This window comes from Camelus bactrianus, chromosome 9 (assembly GCF_048773025.1).
Source record: "Camelus bactrianus isolate YW-2024 breed Bactrian camel chromosome 9, ASM4877302v1, whole genome shotgun sequence".
NCBI lineage: Eukaryota > Metazoa > Chordata > Mammalia > Artiodactyla > Camelidae > Camelus > Camelus bactrianus.
Window position 1 is genome coordinate 249,294 of NC_133547.1, and position 17,754 is coordinate 267,047.

A 17,754-nucleotide genomic window follows, 5' to 3' on the forward strand; every position below is an offset into this window, starting at 1 on the left:
ACATATATCTGTGTAAGTATTAATGGAAGAAAGTTTCATATCTTCAGGTGTGAAAAAGTCATTCTGTTGAGTCCATGATTTAACTTTACATTTATGCTAACTAAAACATACATTGTATTACCGTATTATTTACTCTAATTGTTAAAGAAAAGGGTGCACTGATCAAAAGTAAAGAATGTCCATGTTAAAAATAAAGGTTGCCTCCCTTCCTGGGACACCAATGCTAGGCCTCCTTCAATGATGACTCCCTTCCCAGGTGCCAAGGCCACACTAACTTGCTGTGTATGTGCTGGTCTAGTTTTTAAAACCTTGAAGGACTATATCCCTGACTTGTTTGGTGTTCTTTGTTCTGACAGGATATAGAACTGCTGAAAACCATGCTTCAATGGAGCAGTTTCTCAGAGTTATCTGAGAGGCTGTCTCCTGGACTATATAGTCCTCAGTTTGGCTCCAGTGAAACTTTTCTATTTCTATTATAGGTTGTTAATTATTTCCATTGATAGTATATAGTGTGGGAATTTGCCCCCGAACCTATATATCCTTCAGCAAATGTCCACCCACCCAAGACACAAGGGAGAAACCATGCCATCACCTACTCCATAGCCCACATGCTAATTTCTCCCAGTAATGCCCTAGGTACTTTCTCTTTCATTTTTTATTGAAAACCACACTTTGCACTCTGCTGCCCCATCTTGAGTCATCTTCAATCTGGAAGGAATCCTCAGCTTTTTTTTCTTTTTAATAGTCTTCACATTTTTCATGTTTCCAATCTGGTTTTTCAAACTGTCTTCCAATTTAGATTTGACTGATTGTTCCTGTATATATAACTTAAAACAATCATAATCATATTTTACACGCTCCTGTTTCTTTCCACTGACTCTAACCATTTCTCCACTTCATTATTTTTTGAAAACTGTTCTTTGTTAAGTGGCTACATATTATTCCATTGTATTATTGGTGGAAGTAATCAATAAACCATCTAAAATAGGAAAGGAAAACAGTTTTATTTGAGCCCAACTAAGGACTATAGCCTAGGAGACACAGATCCAAGAAGCACTTGAATTGTGTTCCCACTGACTACAAAATGGGAGAGGCTTATAAAGGCAAAACCTGCAAAGTTACATAAATTGTCAAGAATTAGGATTAGAGCTGGCAAGAAGTAAGGGTGCTTGTTAGGCAAAGATCGGCTGGGGTCCAAAATGGTTGCACAGTTACAAGGGGGAGACCCTGAGACCATAAGCTTGCAGTTGGCAGCCGCTGGCAGATACAGTTTTGAGAACCGCTGGTGGTGTCCTTGAGTCTGATACATTTTAAAAAATTCCAGTTCTCAGTGACACAGAAACATGTCTGAAACCACATCCACAATGATCCCCCAGCTCCATTTTGGATGCCTCAACCATAGTTACTCCATTTTAGTTCTAAAATGCATTCTTAGTAGTTAAAGCAGATGTACAATGCACGTTTGACAGGCCTTTCGACAGGCTGTTTTGGATAGAATAAAGTTCAAGTTAAATCATGTATAAGCCAGAGTGACTTCCCCATATCTCGATACGTAAAAATTTCTTCCATCTGTATGAATTTACCATAACTTACTTTCTCTTTTGGGTTCTGCACCCAATTCCAATGTGGCAAGGGAGGAGTGGGAAGGTGGGAAAGGGGTTGGGGGGCAGTTTCCTCCAAACCAATAATCAATTAATTCTCTGACACTATCAACCAGGAGATAGTGTCAGATTCCACAGGTTGAGGGTTCAGTCCTACAAAACTGCCCTCAAAACCCCACTTCAGACACCAGTCCAGACCGTTACCTGAACTTCTGACAACTGGTTACAAATCAGAGGCTCCCACATCCCTTCCTTCAGTTTGGTTAATTTGCCAGAGTGGCACACAGACCTCAGCAAACCCATTTACTCACCAGATTACCGATTTATCAGAACAGGAGATGACTCAGGAAAAGCCAACTGGGAGAGACGCAGAGCAAGGTGTGGGGGAAGGGGTGGAGCTCCCACAGCCTCTTCAGGTGCGCACTTGCCCAGAAGGACGCACATTCACCAACCTAGAAGCTGGTCAAACACCCACCTTTGGGGTTTCTTATGGAGACACTTCATTATACAGATATGAGAATCATTGGCCACTGCCAATGAATGGCACCCCCAGCCCCAGAAAGCCAGTGAGTGGGAACCCCAACCTTGGGTTCCCTAAGGGCTTTCCAAAAGTCACTTCATGTAAAAGACACCTTTACACTCTCATCACTCAGGAAATTCCAAGGGTTAGGAGCTCTGCCAGAAGTGGGGATGAAGACCAAATATATGTTGTTATAAATCATGGTATCACACCTTTCTCTCCCACCTTTAACTGGAAATTGAGATACTATAAACACATGCAGTGAATGTCCCTGCACCTTAGTTTTTCTGTATATCCATGAGGACTCCCTAAAAATCAATAATGGATAGGCACTAGGTGATGCAAATTACCTTCCCTAATGAAGGGATGTCCCTGGGTACAAGATGGGACATTAAAAGCTCACCCACAGGCAAAAGGCCTGTGTGACCTGGTGGAGAAGCAGACCTAACCCTTTTCCATTCCCCACTGCAGTAAGGCGATCACAAGGGGGGATTTTTAAAGTCTTCTCAGCCACCTACAGTTAGACCAGCACTATCCAAAAGACCGTTCTGAAATGATGGAAATGTTCTATTTGTAACCAGTGAGCAGTTAAAACATGGCTAGTGTGACTGAGAAACTGACATTTTAACTTTGGTTAATTTATTATCACATGTGGAAACCACATTGGACGGCATATTCTGGAAGCTGTTCACCTTGGGTCTCCTTACCAGAGACTGATGGGAGACTGCTTTTCAGACTGGAAGCAGATTTCTTCCCACCTACCTTTTGCCCAAATGACTTGACAGTCTCTGAGAATGTGCAAGGAGACACTGAAAATGGAGGGCTTGGCTATTGGCCACAATTTGTGTGTGGGGTCTCACGTTTTGGGTTGGCTGATACAGGGAATTTAATAAAATAACTTGGAAATGTATGTGCTACAACTAGCTTGCAGGAAACTTCATGGAGTCCAGGGTATTGTACACTCAACTGGTCCGATTAGCTACACACATACACACAGTGTGTGTATATACAGAACAGATGGGGCCAAGACATAGTCATGTGAACCTTTAAGTCCGACAACAGGAAAGAATGGAACAAATCATCAAATTTAGCTTAACTGGAAAGAGTTGAGTTTTTAATTTAAATTTATTTTTTGAATTGGTAATAATACTTCTACATGTTTCAAAATTCCAAAAATATCAAAAGATAAAGAGTGATAATCATTCCTCATCCCTTCCCCATTTCTCTTCCCCAAGAGCAACTAGGATGTCTGGTTAGTTTGTACCACTCAGGTATCTTGTGTGTGTGTGTAAAGATGGTTTCCTCTTTACACAAATGGAAACACTATTTTACACCTTTTCACTAAACAATGCTTCTTGGAGCTCTTTTCCACATGAGTTCATAAAGACAGTCCCCATTTTAAAGTCTGTGTAGTTTTCCACTCCACCAGAAATCACTGAGCCAGTTCCCTGTGGTGGACACTGAGGCTGTTTCCAGATTTTTACTTTTGATATCGATACCACAGCAAATACCATATACAAATAGTCTGCACGCATACAAATATATCTGTAGGGTTCACTATCGGCAACTGGTTTGCCGAGACAACTGGTTTCCATGTTTGTGATTTAGACAGCAACGAACTAAGTGTCCTTCACAGAGGCTGTATCAATTCATGCTCCCCCAGAAATGTGTATGGAACCCTCCTCCCACTTCTGGATAAAAGCCAAGGCTGGGAAGATGGCGGGTGGAAGACACGTTGCTACAATCCTCCTGAAAGGTAATTTAAAAAGCTACATGAAACCCATTTTCAGAGGAAAATGTTCAAAATATAGTTAGAAGCACGTTTCAAGAGAACTAGAAGAGATTCCAATTTTCTAAACACAAGGTAACTATAAGTACTTTTGGTGTTATGTATAAGATACACGTGTATATTTCAAGAAAACAATTATAAGAAAAATTAACAAAATCTTAAGGTAATGACCATCTCTGGATAGTGGAAGTAGGAGAAATTAAATTTTAAATCAATCTTCATACTTTTGTGTATTTTCCAGGTTTTGCTACAAAGAATTTGCATTACTTTTATCAACTGATTAAACCGTGTATTTTCCCTAGTTTACAGTAATTTCCCCTGAGGGGTTTCTTATCTGACTCAGTTTCAAAGTATTATAAGGAAATCAGTAGGAATATTATGCCTAGAAAACATGATCCGAAATGAGAAATGAAAATGTGCAAAGATCTGGGCTGCACAGGAGTGGGTGGCAAGTGGCGATGGTGACAAGCTTGTCCCCAGCTTTCCCAGTGAGGCCACTGCAGCCTCAGGCCACCCAGCGTCCATTCTGAGAACTGTGGGAACATGACCCTTAGGCAACTGCCGTTCTGGGGGCCAAGGTGGAGTGGGGACAGGAATCGCAGGCTGGCTTCCCGAGTTGTCCAGAACCACAAAGTTACTGCCGGGTCTCCCGTCCCCAGGGCACACTGGTAGTTGGAACATTCTGAGTCTGCACTCACCACTGACAGCACAGTGAGGAGGAAAAGTGGAAAGCGGGGAGAGCTCTGGTGCCCAGGCCACTTGGTGTCACGTCACTTCCCCCTCGTGGCCATCCTGCACCAGTGCTGGCAGTGGGAAGGGAATGAAATGAAGGTAGCTGAGATGGTTAGATGGTAAAATCAACAGGACATCCAACTCCTGGCTTGAAGAGTGGGATGGCAGATGGTAACATACCCTGTGGAAGGGACTGGGGGAGGAGGGACAGGTCTGGACTGGAAAGTGGCATTTCCGTCTGGATTGGTGGTGTGTTCGGAGTCTGTGGGGCATCTTGGGGGAGCTGAAGCTCAGAGACCAAGATCTGGGAGCGAGTGACACAAAGCCACAGGTGTGGATGGGGACATCAGAGGGGTGTGTGGGGACAGCGCCCCAGGGATCCCAACATTTAAGAGGGGCAGGGAGGGCAAGAAGCCCCTCGAGAGATGGAAGGACTCTGAATGAGGGCAGATTTCAGGACGCCAGGGGGCTGAGCTTTGGAAGGAAGGGGCCCGGCCAGCTGGACAATCCGGGAGATGAAGACACAGCCCCTGAGAAGAAAATGGGGAGCACTGGCGGTCCCTCCAAGAGACTGGAGCAGAAATGTGGCAGCAGGTTCGGCGATCTGCCTCTCCACCCGCTTCCCGAGACCTCTTTGTACAGGTCTTTGTCTCAGAGGTTAGAAAAGCTGAACATGAGCTTTCTGAGACCCCTCATCATTAAGGGAGGCCCTGGGACCCAGTCTTGGCCAGTGAGACATAAGTGGGCCTCTGCCAGGAGCTTCTGGGAAAGGCCTTTCTTTGACCCTTGCCAAAGAAATGACTGCTGCCTCCCTCTTCCTCCAGTCTGGATTGTGATGCAATAGCTGAGCGGCAGCAGCCTCCCCATGACCATGAGGGACAGGCTGCGAGAAAACCCAGATTCTGACGTAGCTGAGCCACTGAAGACAGCTTGTGAACAAAGCCTGATTTGTTTAAGCCACTGTTAACTGGGCGTTGACTTCAGATTCTACCTCCACTACCTGGCCGTGCAGCCTTGGGACAGTAACTGGTCCTGTGCTTTGTTTTCCTTAAGTGTAAAATGACACACATCACAGGACCGTCTGAAAACACATCTCCTCTCAGCTATGTAAGCAGAAGGTTATCTGCTAAGCACGAAATAGGAGCTGGTGCGGGCCAAGCTATGAGGACAGAGCTCCCGTGACAGTGAGAGCTGATGCGAAAAGCCATGAGGACAAGCCTTGAGGAAAGGTGAGCACAGAGCACAGAGAAACTGGAGCTTCGACGGGGTCTCATGGAGTCTCTGCACATACGCCATGAGGCTGCAAGCATCCCAGAGGCCGGCTCTGCTACAACGGACACTGGGGCCATGGCACTCACAGCATCCAAAGAACAGAAATGGACACGCAAGTCCAGGTGGAGTTCCAACACTCAGCCACAGTGACCCAGTGCTGAGTGCCGATGCTCAGTCACCGGCCTGGCTCCCAGAGGTGCTGCCACGCCTCTCTGGGGGGAAATCCCTTCAACGCTGGGCCAATGCAACGTTCCTTCTGCAGGGTATTTTTAGGAACAATTTCTACAAGCTGAGATGTGCCCTATTCAATTTTCTTTCCTCCCAACTTCTGGTGTTTATGGTTTGTGTTTAACTTTGCTAGTTTCAGCAACTGCAGCAGGAACAGCGAACAAACAAGAAAAGGCAACGGTTGTGAGTAACTGGAGCACAGACGTAGAGTCCCAGTGGGCTGGACATTTCATTTCCGGACGGTCCTTGAGGTCTTTAATTTTAGGTTAGAGAGCAGGCAGGTTAAAATCCTTGGGTTTTGCATCCTTTATGCTATAGATAGCAAGGATCACACCACGGAGACAATGTTCTTCTTTATGTCAAGAACAGCAGAGACGAAGGTCAGGAAGCTCTGCTTTCCTCAGGAGGAAAACCGGAGGAAAGCAAAAAGATGACCCAGGCGAAGTTTCCAACAGTGGACATGAAAATGCTCACATGAGACGGTCCCGTGTTGTATAAAAAGCAGCCGTTTTCTAAGAAGTCTGGCCCTCCTCGGGGTTGACAGCTGAGAGAGAGGTCTTCCAGCAGAGACCCCATGGAGAAGGGAGCTGCGCTTGGGAAGGGGCCGACAGCTTGTGAGAGCAGAACGGGGGCACAACACAGCACAGCCCAGCGACTGGAGTCCAAGTCAGAAGTCAGTCCACCAGGCTGGGAGGGTCTGAGGGGCAGGCCTGGGATGGGCACAAAAGTGAGGTTACCCTGCTGTTTCCCCCAACACAGAAGAAAAAACTACAAAGGGGAGACCTGTAAATTAAAAGAGACCTAAGGAAAGTATCAACCAAAGGCACTGGGTGGTTTCTCTTTAGATCACAATTAGAAGAAACCACACAGAAAACTAAACTTACAAGGCAACCAGGAACACCGGAACACAAGCTGCTTGGTGATGCAGCTTGAGGAACTGCAACTGAGGAATTGTTGTTTCTGTTTAGATGTGATAGCGGTAATGTAGTTTTACTTGAGATTTAATAAAGTTAGTAATTTTTCCTGCTTCATCATGGTCATTCTTATGAGAAACCAGCACTGTCCCCCCTTTACTGCAATGCAGGGAAGGAAGAATACGAACACCGACCCTGGGCCACATCCTCGACTCCCACTCCCTCAGGCCATGGCAGGTTTACCCAGCCGGTGCTTCTGCACTGTCAGTGCAGACATCAACACGGTGAAAAAGGCAAAGTCTTAGCACAATTACAAAAGGGTTTTGTCCCCACGGACCAGCATAGTTACGTACATATTTTTGAAAGGCCTTGCTTTTTAGAGATATTCAGAAAAATGGATGAAATGACTTGATTTCTGGAGCTGCTGTGAAAATAATCCTGTGGTAGGTAGGGGTGCCAGTGAAAATGTATTATCCACGTTTCACATGGAATGTCCAAAACAAAATGCTAAAATTTAATTACTCAGAAAAATAAGTGGATTCTCTTCCTTCTTCACACCAAACTACAAAGGCCACCAAATACTGAAAAAAAAATTACTGAAAAACATTCTGTACATTCATTAATGATATCATTTGTTCAAGTCAAATGCATAGGACTGTTAGTCTAGCCCTGATCCATCAATTTCCAGAGTCAGGAAAGTCAGCGGTTGTGTTGGGTGTGGCTTCTCCACTGCGGGGCCGATGACTCTTGGTTGAGGGCTGTCTGGAGCTTTGTGGGTGTTCAGCCGCATCTCTGGCCTCTCCCATTGGATGCCAGTGGCATAGCTCCCTTCCACCAGTCCTGACAACCAAAATGTGTCCAGGCGTCACCAAATGCCTCGTAGGGAACAAAACCACGATGACTGAGATCCTCCATCTCACAGCAACATGGGTGTTCTAAGGCGATGGTTTTCAACAGGAGCTGTGACAGCCTGAAAAGCTGTGGAATTTCCCGGGGCTTCTCTGTCACCCGATTTGGGCGTGAGTGTGGCTGCCACACAGGCTCTAATGACCCTGAAGTGCGGCCCCGGCCCCGTGGACTGTTTATGTATGTGTGAAACCACCTGGTGGTAATGTATGAACTGAGACCCTGGCTCGACCTCAAACACAAATTAATTGACATACAAACACAAATTGATTCCTGCATGTTTAGAATGTTATACAAAATCTTCCAGAAATGCAATGGCATTTTGTCTTGCTCAAAACCTTTTCGAAGAGTTAGTCACCACTCTGGAAAATCACACCCATACATGAATGACCCTTTTAGGGTTTCCTGGCCGACACCACACCGTGTATGACGGCAAATGACAGGCGGTGCCCCCGGCCTCCGGGCACAGAGGCCGCCCAGTCCCAGGGACAGACTCCACACCAACTCAGCACACATTACCCTGTCAGAAGTTACTTTTGTTTTAATTATCCTTTACAGACGGGGCCATTCGTGGATTTTTTGACATCACACACATGTAGGTTACATTACCGGTGAATTCATTTCAGGGTAACAAGAGGTTGGGGGCACCAGGCTTGAGAGAATGCAGAGGCACTGACCCCAGGTGTTCGGAAAGCATCATTTCCTTAGGAAACCCGAGGGCACTTGTACCCCCAGCCCCCTTTCCGTAAACACACCATGCGGACTTACCACATCTTTGTACCTGGGCTTCAAAAGTCATCCTCAGTTTCTCCCCTACGTGGATTCTCGGATGTCAAATAGCACAGACGTGCCCACAGGAGGCTCTTCCACCCCAATAACGTGCACTGGGTTTTTCTCTTGCATGATTTCATGGATGTCAAACAGGGCAAGCGCTCGGCCAGCAGGCTGTCCGGCCTTCATCCCGCCCCCAGGATTCTCGCCCGAGGGTGCCAGCGGGTGCCGGCTGAGGTGCGGGCTCCGGCCACGGGGCTGCTGGCGCCGCCGGCCTCGGCCGCGGGGCTCCTCCCGGCTGTGCGTGATCTGGTGTCGGATGAGGTGCGAGCTCTGACTGAAACACTTGCCACACTGGCCACACTTGAAGGGCCTGTCGCTCCGGGGGGCCCTCTCACCCGGGGCCAGGGGTTCCGGCCACTCAGGCTTCGTGAGAGCCGGCATCTGCTCGAAGACCAGCCTCTCCCCGACGTGCTTGCGCTGGTGCTGGGCCAGGGAAGAGCTGTGCCGGAAGCCCTTCCCGCAGTGGTTGCACTCATAGGGCCGCTCCTCAGTGTGAGTCCTCAGGTGCAGGAACAGGCAGGTGGTCCGCGAGAAGGCCTTCCCGCACACGCTGCAGGCGTAGGGCTTCTCCCCGGTGTGCGTGCGCCGGTGGCGGCCCAGGGAGGAGTTCTGATTGAAGGCGCGCCCGCAGTCCTGACACTCGTAGGGCTTCTCCCCGGTGTGGATCCTCCGGTGGACCGTGAGGTGAGTGCTGTGGCAGAAAGACTTGCCGCACTCGGCGCACTTGTAGGGCTTGTCACCCGTGTGGATGCGCTCGTGCTGGACCAGGGAGGAGTTCTGGCTGAAGGCCTTCCCGCACTCCTTGCACATGTACGGCCTCTCTCCCGTGTGGATCCTCTTGTGCACCGTGAGGTGCGCGTTGTGGTTGAAGGACTTCCCGCAGTCAGCACACTTGTAGGGTTTATCCTGAGCCTGGCTGCGCACGGGCTCTGGCCCGGGAACAGTCGGCCCCGGGGCTTTGCCACAGTCACTGCCATCACCCAGCTGTTGTCCTGAGCCCGTCTGCTGACCCGCTGAGCTGGAGTTCTGTTCCGAGCTGGGAGCCTGTGAGTCATGGGTCCACAAGTATTCTGCCCCAGAGATCTCTGGGAATGGGTGCAGGTCTGAACTCACCACACAGTCTTCCCCGAGTCGGATGCTTTCGTGGCTTCCATCTCGAACTGGTCCTTCCTTGAGGCTGAATTCCAATTGCCTCAAATGTCCCTGGTCTGTCTCTGGTACTTCGGGGACCTGGCCCTCACACCCCGCATCTTCCCCAGGGGTGGTGGGACACGGAGCCTCCATCAGGAGGCCTTCCTCTCCCTTCTCGTCAGGAAGGCCCTGCTCCCGGGGTGGCGCTCGGCCTTCAGGTCCAGGCTCCCAGCCTGAAAGAAAACCAGAGAGCTGTGAGGGGCTGGGGGAGAAAACACAGAGAAAACACAGAGCCTGTGTCCTGTGTCCTAAGGACCTGCGCAACCTCCAGGCAAATCCCAATTCTGCTGTTACTGCAACACCAGTGCCCTGTCTGCAAACACAGATTCACTCATTCACTCTTTTCAACAACTTCTTCAGCACCCATCATGGCCAGATATTGATATTGGTCAGGAGCTGGCGCAGTACAGCCCCCAAGCTACTAAGTGTTTTCAGGTTTTTAAATAACTGTAGGAAAAAAATACATGACAGAGATGGCAAAATTCGGAAGCTGTCCCCTGGCTGTTCGGTCAGACAGCCATGGAAGTCCTGCTGACGAGGCAGTCTGCAGGTGACACCAAGCTCACTCATCAGCTGATCTTCAACCTCAAAACAGGGAGACGATGCAGGATTAGCGGGGTGGGCCCAAAGCCACCGCCTCAACCTTGAAAAGCAGGAGGAGGCAGAAGGGAGAGGCTGGCTGGGCAGAAGGCATGAGCCAGAGGATTTGGGTGCATCTCGAAGCTGAGAACAGCTCCTGGATGACAGTCTGCAAGGAACCCGAGTCCTATGACCTCTGGGAACTGGATTCTGCCAACAAGCTGACCAAGCCCAGATGCGGACGGACTCTCCCTGAGCCTCCCAGTGAGTCCACCCCAACCCCCAGCCCGCTGACAACGCCCAGAGCAGACACGTGGGTCAGGTCTGACAGCACTGTGAGATGATAAACGCGTGTTGTGTAAGCTGTGTGTTTGTGGTGATTCGTTCCAGCGCTGAGAGGAAACACACTTGGAGACTGCACATGGCTTGCAAAGCCGAAAATATGTGCTGTCTGGCCCCAGATGCTGGGGATAAAGCCCTGGCCTCGGAGCCGAGGAGACAGACACTGAGAAAGGTGCACGAGGAGCAGTGGGGGTGGCAGGGGACGAGGAGATCAATTTTAGGAAACCCAGCGTGACAGGACAGGTCCCCAAGTGCAGGTGCCCTCTTGCATTTAGGACACCTTGGGAGGAGCAGCCCCTGGTCCCGGGACCCCCCAGGGTCAGAATCGCCACTCAGGCAGGCAAGGTGCTCAGCTCCCTGCAGGACAGTGAAGGTGGAACAGCTCACCAGAGAACAGGCCTGAACTCGGCACAACCTGTTCTCGGGAAGTCTGAGTCCTAAATCAGTGCCGGTGGGGCCACACCCCGGGGGCTGCAGGAATGGGTTTCCGGGCCATTTCTGGCTGTGAGAGGCTGCCAAGTGCCCATACCCCTGCCTCCACCTCCAGGGCAGTGACTGAGCACCTGCAGCCTCGGCACCAGCTGTCCTCTTCCTGCCTCCCTGACACCAGGGCTGCTGTGACTGTACTGGGCTGGCCCCACGACACAGAAGGCAATTCTGAGGGTGATGGCAGGCACATCTTTGGGGGCCCCAATCCCCTCAAACCTCCTCCCTGGCTGGAATTCTGTCTAGAGCACGCAATGTGTGCTCACTCACTCAGGGGCCATCTCACCAACCGATGTCCACAACCAAGTCCCAGAGCTGATGGGAGCAGGTCCTCAGACGTGAGGCAGAGAGGCGCACTGGCCCAGGGAGAGGGGCAGGAGGGGCTGAGGCCAGGCGGGCAGCGGGCGCCCATCCACTCACCCCCAGCCCCTGAACTTGACTCCACGCACAGCCCCCAGAGGGCCTCGTAAACACACCAGTCAGTCCATACAAAGACTCGGACAGGAATGTTCACAGTGGCACTGTCACCAGAGCCAAAGAATGGAAACAACCCAAATGTCCATGCATGGATAAATAACCATGGTCCAGCCACAATGGGGTGTTATTCAGCCACAGAAAGGAATGAAGCATACGACGCAACTGAACCCCAAAAATGTGAACTCACAGAGGTAAGTTAGACACATACAAACTGTTACAGACAAAATAAGCCATAAGGATATACTGCACAGCATGGGGAATATAGATACAGCTGATATTTTATAATAACTGGAGTACAGCCTTTAAAATATAAATGGAGTAGAGCCTTTCAAAACTGTGAATCACTATATGGGACACCTGTACTTTATATAATACTGTACATCATCTACACTTCAATTAAAAAAAAAACAGAAAAAAGAAAAATCAGCTCGACACCAAGGGCAAACACTTCAAGATTCTATTTAAATGGAACATCCACAATATGCAAATCCACAGACAGAAAGTGGATCAGTGGTGCCCAGGGCTGAGAGGGACAAGGTCACAGGGAGTGAGTGCTTGGGATACTGTCATGTAATGAAACATACGCATTTGGTCTTCATCCCTGGTTCCTGGCATATGGCTCCTAAAACCCTTGGAATTTCCGTGGTGAGAGGGGTGAGGAATGTCTTTTGTTAATCGTAATAAATCTTCCTCAACCATTCAAGTTTATGCTACTGGGGTGACCCTGGTGGGCCCCTAGACAGCTTCACGATGGGGAGCTTCAGCCTCTCTCCCCCGACATCTGACTGTTCATTTGTAACCTTTACGTTATCATTTATATTAAAAAAAAAAAAACCACAGTAAAAGTAAGTAGTGTTTCCCTGAGATCTATGATCTGTGAGCAAACTCATGAACCTGAGAGGGGGGAGCATGGAAGCCCTGGTCTAGTCAGTCCGTCAGAAGTACGGGAGGCCTCGTCTTGTGACTGGTGTCTGAAGTGGGGGCAGCCTCACAGGCCTGAGTCCCTCATCTGTGGGGAGCACAGGTGAGGAGGCCACAGGGCATGGGAAGCACTCCACCCAGGGGATGGGAGGACGGGCCAGATCGCCTATGCATAAAAGAACTAGGCAGGCAGGCCCACTGCCATCCCAGGAGGGCCAGCTTTCAAGGCTGGACTTGGAACCTAGACTCGGAAGGGCTGCCACAAACCTAGCTGCTAAGAGAGGGTCCCTGTGCCCAACTGTCTGTGCCAACGATACGGTTTACGGTGAACACCTGCTTTCTCCTTGGAGCTAGGGGTCTTGTTCTGTGTCAGGCAGGGGTGTCCACGTGACCAGCCCCTAGTAAACCCCTGGCACAGACCCATAGTGAGCTTCCCTGGAAGCCAATGTTTCTCACGTGTTGTCGTGACTCACAGCCAGGGCAATAGAGCACGTTCAGGGTGACTTCACTGAGAAGGACTTGGAAGCTGGCACCTGGCTCCCTCTGGACTCAGCCCTACCCTTTGCCCTTTGCCCACCTTCCTCTGTAGCCTGTCCTGTCTCGGAGACCCTGACCCTCCACCATCCAAGCAGCACAACTGCTCCTGTTCGGGATTCCCACTCGGCAGGTTCTCACCTGGACAGCAGCCCTGGGCAAGTTCTCTCTCTGCCACCCACAGCTCAGCCCCTTGCTCCAGCTGGGAGATGACTTCAGGTTTGGGAAGCTCAGGCCCTGGAAACAAAGAAAGACAAAGAAGGTGAGGGTCTGCTCCAGCCTAGACTCCTAACCATCAAGACACGGGGGCAGAAAAGGGCAGACACCTTCCTACCCACATATCCCACAGGGAATGAGGATTCAAGGTCTCTGATCCCTAGCCCACAGCCAAGTCCTCGCACCAGAGGCCCGCTGACCCGTAACCCAAGAAGAATAAGTCACCGCAGGAATCTGACTGTCAGCTCGGGAAGCGGGCCTCACCCACAGAAAGCAAGTGCCCAAAGGTCTCCAGCATCACATCACGGTACAGCGTCCTCTGAGCAGGCCCCAGCTGCCCCCACTCCTCCTGGGTGAAGTCCACGGCCACGTCCCGGAAGGTCACCGGCTCCTGAAACATCACACATACACTCAATCAGCTGAACTGTCCCCACTGGTGCTCTCAGGAAGAGGAACAGGGAAGGTGAAGACAAGCAGGCCAGTGTCCTGAGAGGGTGCACGTTCTGAGCAATGCAAGTCAGGTCTTGCTGGGCACCTACTGGGCTGCTGTGTGTGGTGTGCCTTGTACGGCGAGGACAGGAGAAGGCGTTCAGTCAAGATCAAAGCCAACCACTGCAGACCTACAACTGACCTCAGACAGGTAACGGTGCCAACAGAGACAATCTAAACTGCTGACTCGCAGATTTGTAGGCTAAAGAAATGGCTGCTGTTCTAAGCCACTAAGTTTTGGGATAGATTTTTGTGCAGCAAGAGCTAACTGACACACTAAGAAGTCCTTAGATTCAAAGCGAGGCTCGTTATCCTCCCTGAAAAGAGGGGTGTGCAGCTGGAGTCAGAAACTTGCCGGCCTTCAGAGACTGGGCAGCCTCACAGGTAATAACTGAAATGGGCCCATGTAAGACAATCGTGTAGCAAATACGCAGAACCCTTTGGTTGGGAGTGGAGGTCTCTGCTCCAGTCCGCGTATCCTCACCTCACACTCGGAAGGTCCTCCAGCTCTGTTCATGCTGTCTGTGCCTCCTGCCCCCACCGCCATTGCCTACTCTGCACGCATTGCCAGCAACGGCCCAGCTGTCAGGTCCACTTGAGTACTGGTCTGTCCAGACCACAAGACCTCTCAGTGGCATCATGAGTCCTTCATGTCTCCTCCTGGAATTCTAGCAGGAGCCCACTCCTTGCTGTCTCGTGACCCTCTCTGCTGCTGTCCTTGGACCCCTGCAGCCCTCCTCCTGCTCTGCACTGTAGGGGCCTGGAGGGATGGGCTCTGCCAGATCCCTTTCCTCCATACTCTCCCCCCCAGCTGACCAGGCTGCCCCGGCATCAACCGGCACCTGGTCATTGAGCCCACCCCCTACAAGCCTGTGCCTCAGTTAGCTCTCATTGTCTCTGCTACCCACGCCCCAAGTTTCTAAATGTTTTTTTTTCCTCAAACCCATGTCATTCCTGCTTCAAATATTTGAACAGCTCCTTTTCACCTTTGGATACAGGAAATCCTTTTTAGCCTGGCTATGGTTCGGTGAAGAATGGCCCCCAAAGATATCCGGGTCCTAGTTCCTGGAACCTGTGAATGTCATAATAAATGGCAAAAAGGACTTTGTGGATGTGACTAAGGATTTTTTTTTTTTAAAAGGGGGGATTATCCTGGATTATCCAGGTGGTCCCTAAATGAAATCACAAATGTCCTTGGAAAGGAAAGGCAAAGGGAGATTTAACTACAGGAGGCAGAGGACAACGTGACCACGGAAGCAAAATGCTATGCACAGGCTCTGAAGAGGGATAAAGGGCCATGAGCCAAGAAATGCAAGGTTTACAGCTCTAACAGATGCAAAAGCCAAGGAGATGGATTCCCTCAGAGTCTTGACAGGAAGGGGAACCTGGTTCCACCTTGAGTTCAGCTCTCTGACCCCCAGAACTCTGAGAGTAAACATGTACTGTTTTAAGCCAGTACCCCTGTAGTCACCTGTTACAGCAGCCAAAGCATACAAGTACACTGGACCTCAAGGCCCTCCACTTCTGGCCCTGGCCTCCTGCAGTGGCTGGCCTCCAAGACAGCCACCAGTGGCCCCCCAGCCCTTGTGTAGTCCCCTCCTAAACTGAGCGGGTTTGACTTCTGCAACTGATATTGTAGGGTGTGAATTCTGACCCCAGGTCACAAAGGGCATTGTGACCTCCACCTTGCCCTCTTCTAGGTCACTCACTTTGCAGGCCAGATGCCATGTTGTGAGGACACCCACGCAGCTCCACAGGGTGGCCCACATGAAAAGGAACAGAGGCCTCCTGCCAACTGTCATGTGAATGAGCCACCCAGGAGATGGATCCTCCAGCCCCAATCAAGTCTCAGGTGACAGCAGTCCAGGCTGACATCTTAACTGTCAATTCATGGGCTCAGGGGAGACCCACCAGCGAAGTCATTTCAGAATTCCTACCATCAGAAACTGAGATGATATTTACTGCTGTTTTAGGCTACTAAGTTTTGCGTTATTCCTTACACAGCAACAGATAATGAACACACTTCCTCTTAAACCTCTCTTACTGCTGACAAAGACTTTCTCCTTGACCAAACTTTAGTTGGCCTTCTCCGAATTCTCTTCCCAACTAAGCCCTAACCTTTGGGCTTGTGTGTCCATTTAGCATCAGGTAGTTTAACCAAAAACCCTGTCACATTGGTTTAGCCAGGATCCCATCATCCACATCTGAGCACTCATGATATCTTTTCAAAGTCCTCATCCCCCACAATCCTCCAGGTAATATCCCAGCACTTAGCCTCCTTCAGCAAGAATCCTGTTTTAGGTCAGCGCAGCATTACCCCCGTTATAAACCCCAGCTTCTCTTGTTGTATTCAGAATTGAGTCCAGTTCTATACTGAAGTCTCTTCCCTCTATTGCAACAACTCCTGAATAAAATCTGTTTTTACTGCTTTAACTACTGTCCGGCTCTCCTATTCTCTGACTTCCTTCCTGCCTCCTTTCTCCCATCCTCAGCAAAAGCAAACTAAACTAAGGCGGGGTTGCATTTCATGCCTATCTGCAACAACACACCTCTGAACACATGCATATAGGAAATTATCAAGAGTTTCCCTTTGTCTACCGAATCATAAATAAATGCAGCCCCGATAACCCAGTCCATAATTTCAAAGATGCAGAGCCTCAGGATTTATGAATTCCTTTCGGCTCCTGCCATGTGGAGTCAGCACTATACGGAGAACACAGGCAGCGGCCACTTTGTCTAGAACGGCTGTAGCTTTCAATCAGGAGCCTCCCAGATGGCCCTGTAAGCAGACTGCCCTGTACTGCAGTCCCCCACAGCCCCGCAGGGGTCGGACCCACGTGGTATGTGGCCACTCGTCCTCACCCCAGAGGCTATGCCCCAGCCGCGGGCCAGGGGCTTCGGTAAGCGGGGCCCCGGGTGTGAGTCGGCGGACTCCATATGTTGAAGCATCTCTACTCCAGTTACTATTACCCATTCTCACGGCGGTCGGCCTTCGGGGCGGGGACAGGGCCAGCCTGGTCCTCGGGAATGACCCAAAGTCCCACTCCGAAACGGCAAGGCCGGAGGACCCGGGGAGCACGCGCACTCGGGGGCTGGAGAACCCGGGTTCGAATTCCGATGCCACCCCTGACGGCTGGGTTAGTCAGTGAGCCCGACCCGGGCTGCAGTCTCCCAGCAAGTCTCGGGGGACAACGCTGACCCGGCTCACCGTGTGCTGCGAGGGCTAAAGGGGCAAATCTGAGGGAGACGCCCGCCCGGGGCCCGCTGCCGTCGTTGTTATTGTTACTATTATTGTTCCACCGTACCTGAAGCCGTTCCGCCGGCGGCTCCGTAGCCATCGCCAGTGCAGCCGCTTCCTCCTCCGGGTCCATCCTGGGCCGACAGGTCGAGAACAGCCGCCCGCGGCGACTCTGAATCCGAAAGCCACCCACGCCACACGAACCGCCGGACTCTCAGCCCGCCGGACAATGGCGGCCGCGCCGGCGACGCTGCAACTACAGCTCCCAGAAGGCCGTGCGGCGCGGCGCGGCCCCAGGCAAATGAGAGCCTTCGTTCGTCGAGCCTTCGACCAATGGGAGCCTTCTGGCTTCAGGCCAATGGGAGGGTCCTCCCGCTTGCCCTTCTGCCTATGGGGCCTTTCTGGCTTCGGGCTAATGGGAGACTCCGCCCGCCGGCCTCCGGCCAATGGGACGCTCAGGCTGTAGCGCAGAGGGCCGGGAGGGC

General features: G+C 50.7%; 1 protein-coding gene across 3 annotated transcripts; it reads right to left on the minus strand.

Annotated features, from left to right (window-relative positions):
- Positions 1-3,227: 3,227 nt before the first annotated feature.
- On the minus strand, positions 3,228-17,512 carry ZNF8 (zinc finger protein 8). Of its 3 annotated transcripts, XM_045521922.2 has the most exons (5): positions 17,337-17,512; positions 13,807-13,933; positions 13,468-13,563; positions 8,731-10,160; positions 3,228-6,852 (listed from the first exon to the last, which is right to left on the minus strand). In XM_045521922.2, exons 1-4 carry the CDS (start codon positions 17,400-17,402, stop codon positions 8,776-8,778), a joined length of 1,674 nt encoding a protein of 557 aa, XP_045377878.2. In that variant the 5' UTR covers positions 17,403-17,512; the 3' UTR covers positions 3,228-6,852; positions 8,731-8,775. The 3 variants fall into 3 exon arrangements, with proteins under 3 accessions (XP_045377878.2, XP_010960318.2, XP_074226980.1); XM_010962016.3 differs by having other exon boundaries at positions 3,228-10,160; XM_074370879.1 differs by lacking the exon at positions 13,807-13,933 and having other exon boundaries at positions 3,228-10,160; positions 17,337-17,478.
- Positions 17,513-17,754: the final 242 nt, after the last annotated feature.

Bases quoted from the DNA above. Each gene is read 5' to 3' on its own strand.
- ZNF8 (XM_045521922.2), bottom strand. From the start codon at position 17,402: ATGGACCCGGAGGAGGAAGCGGCTGCACTGGCGATGGCTACGGAGCCG. The intron at 13,934-17,336 runs GTACGGTGGAAC...GTGATGTTTCAG, and splicing joins CGCCGGCGGAACGGCTTCAG to GAGCCGGTGACCTTCCGGGA. The intron at 10,161-13,467 runs GTGAGAACCTGC...GTTTTCTTTCAG, and splicing joins TGCCCAGGGCTGCTGTCCAG to GCTGGGAGCCTGGACCTGAA.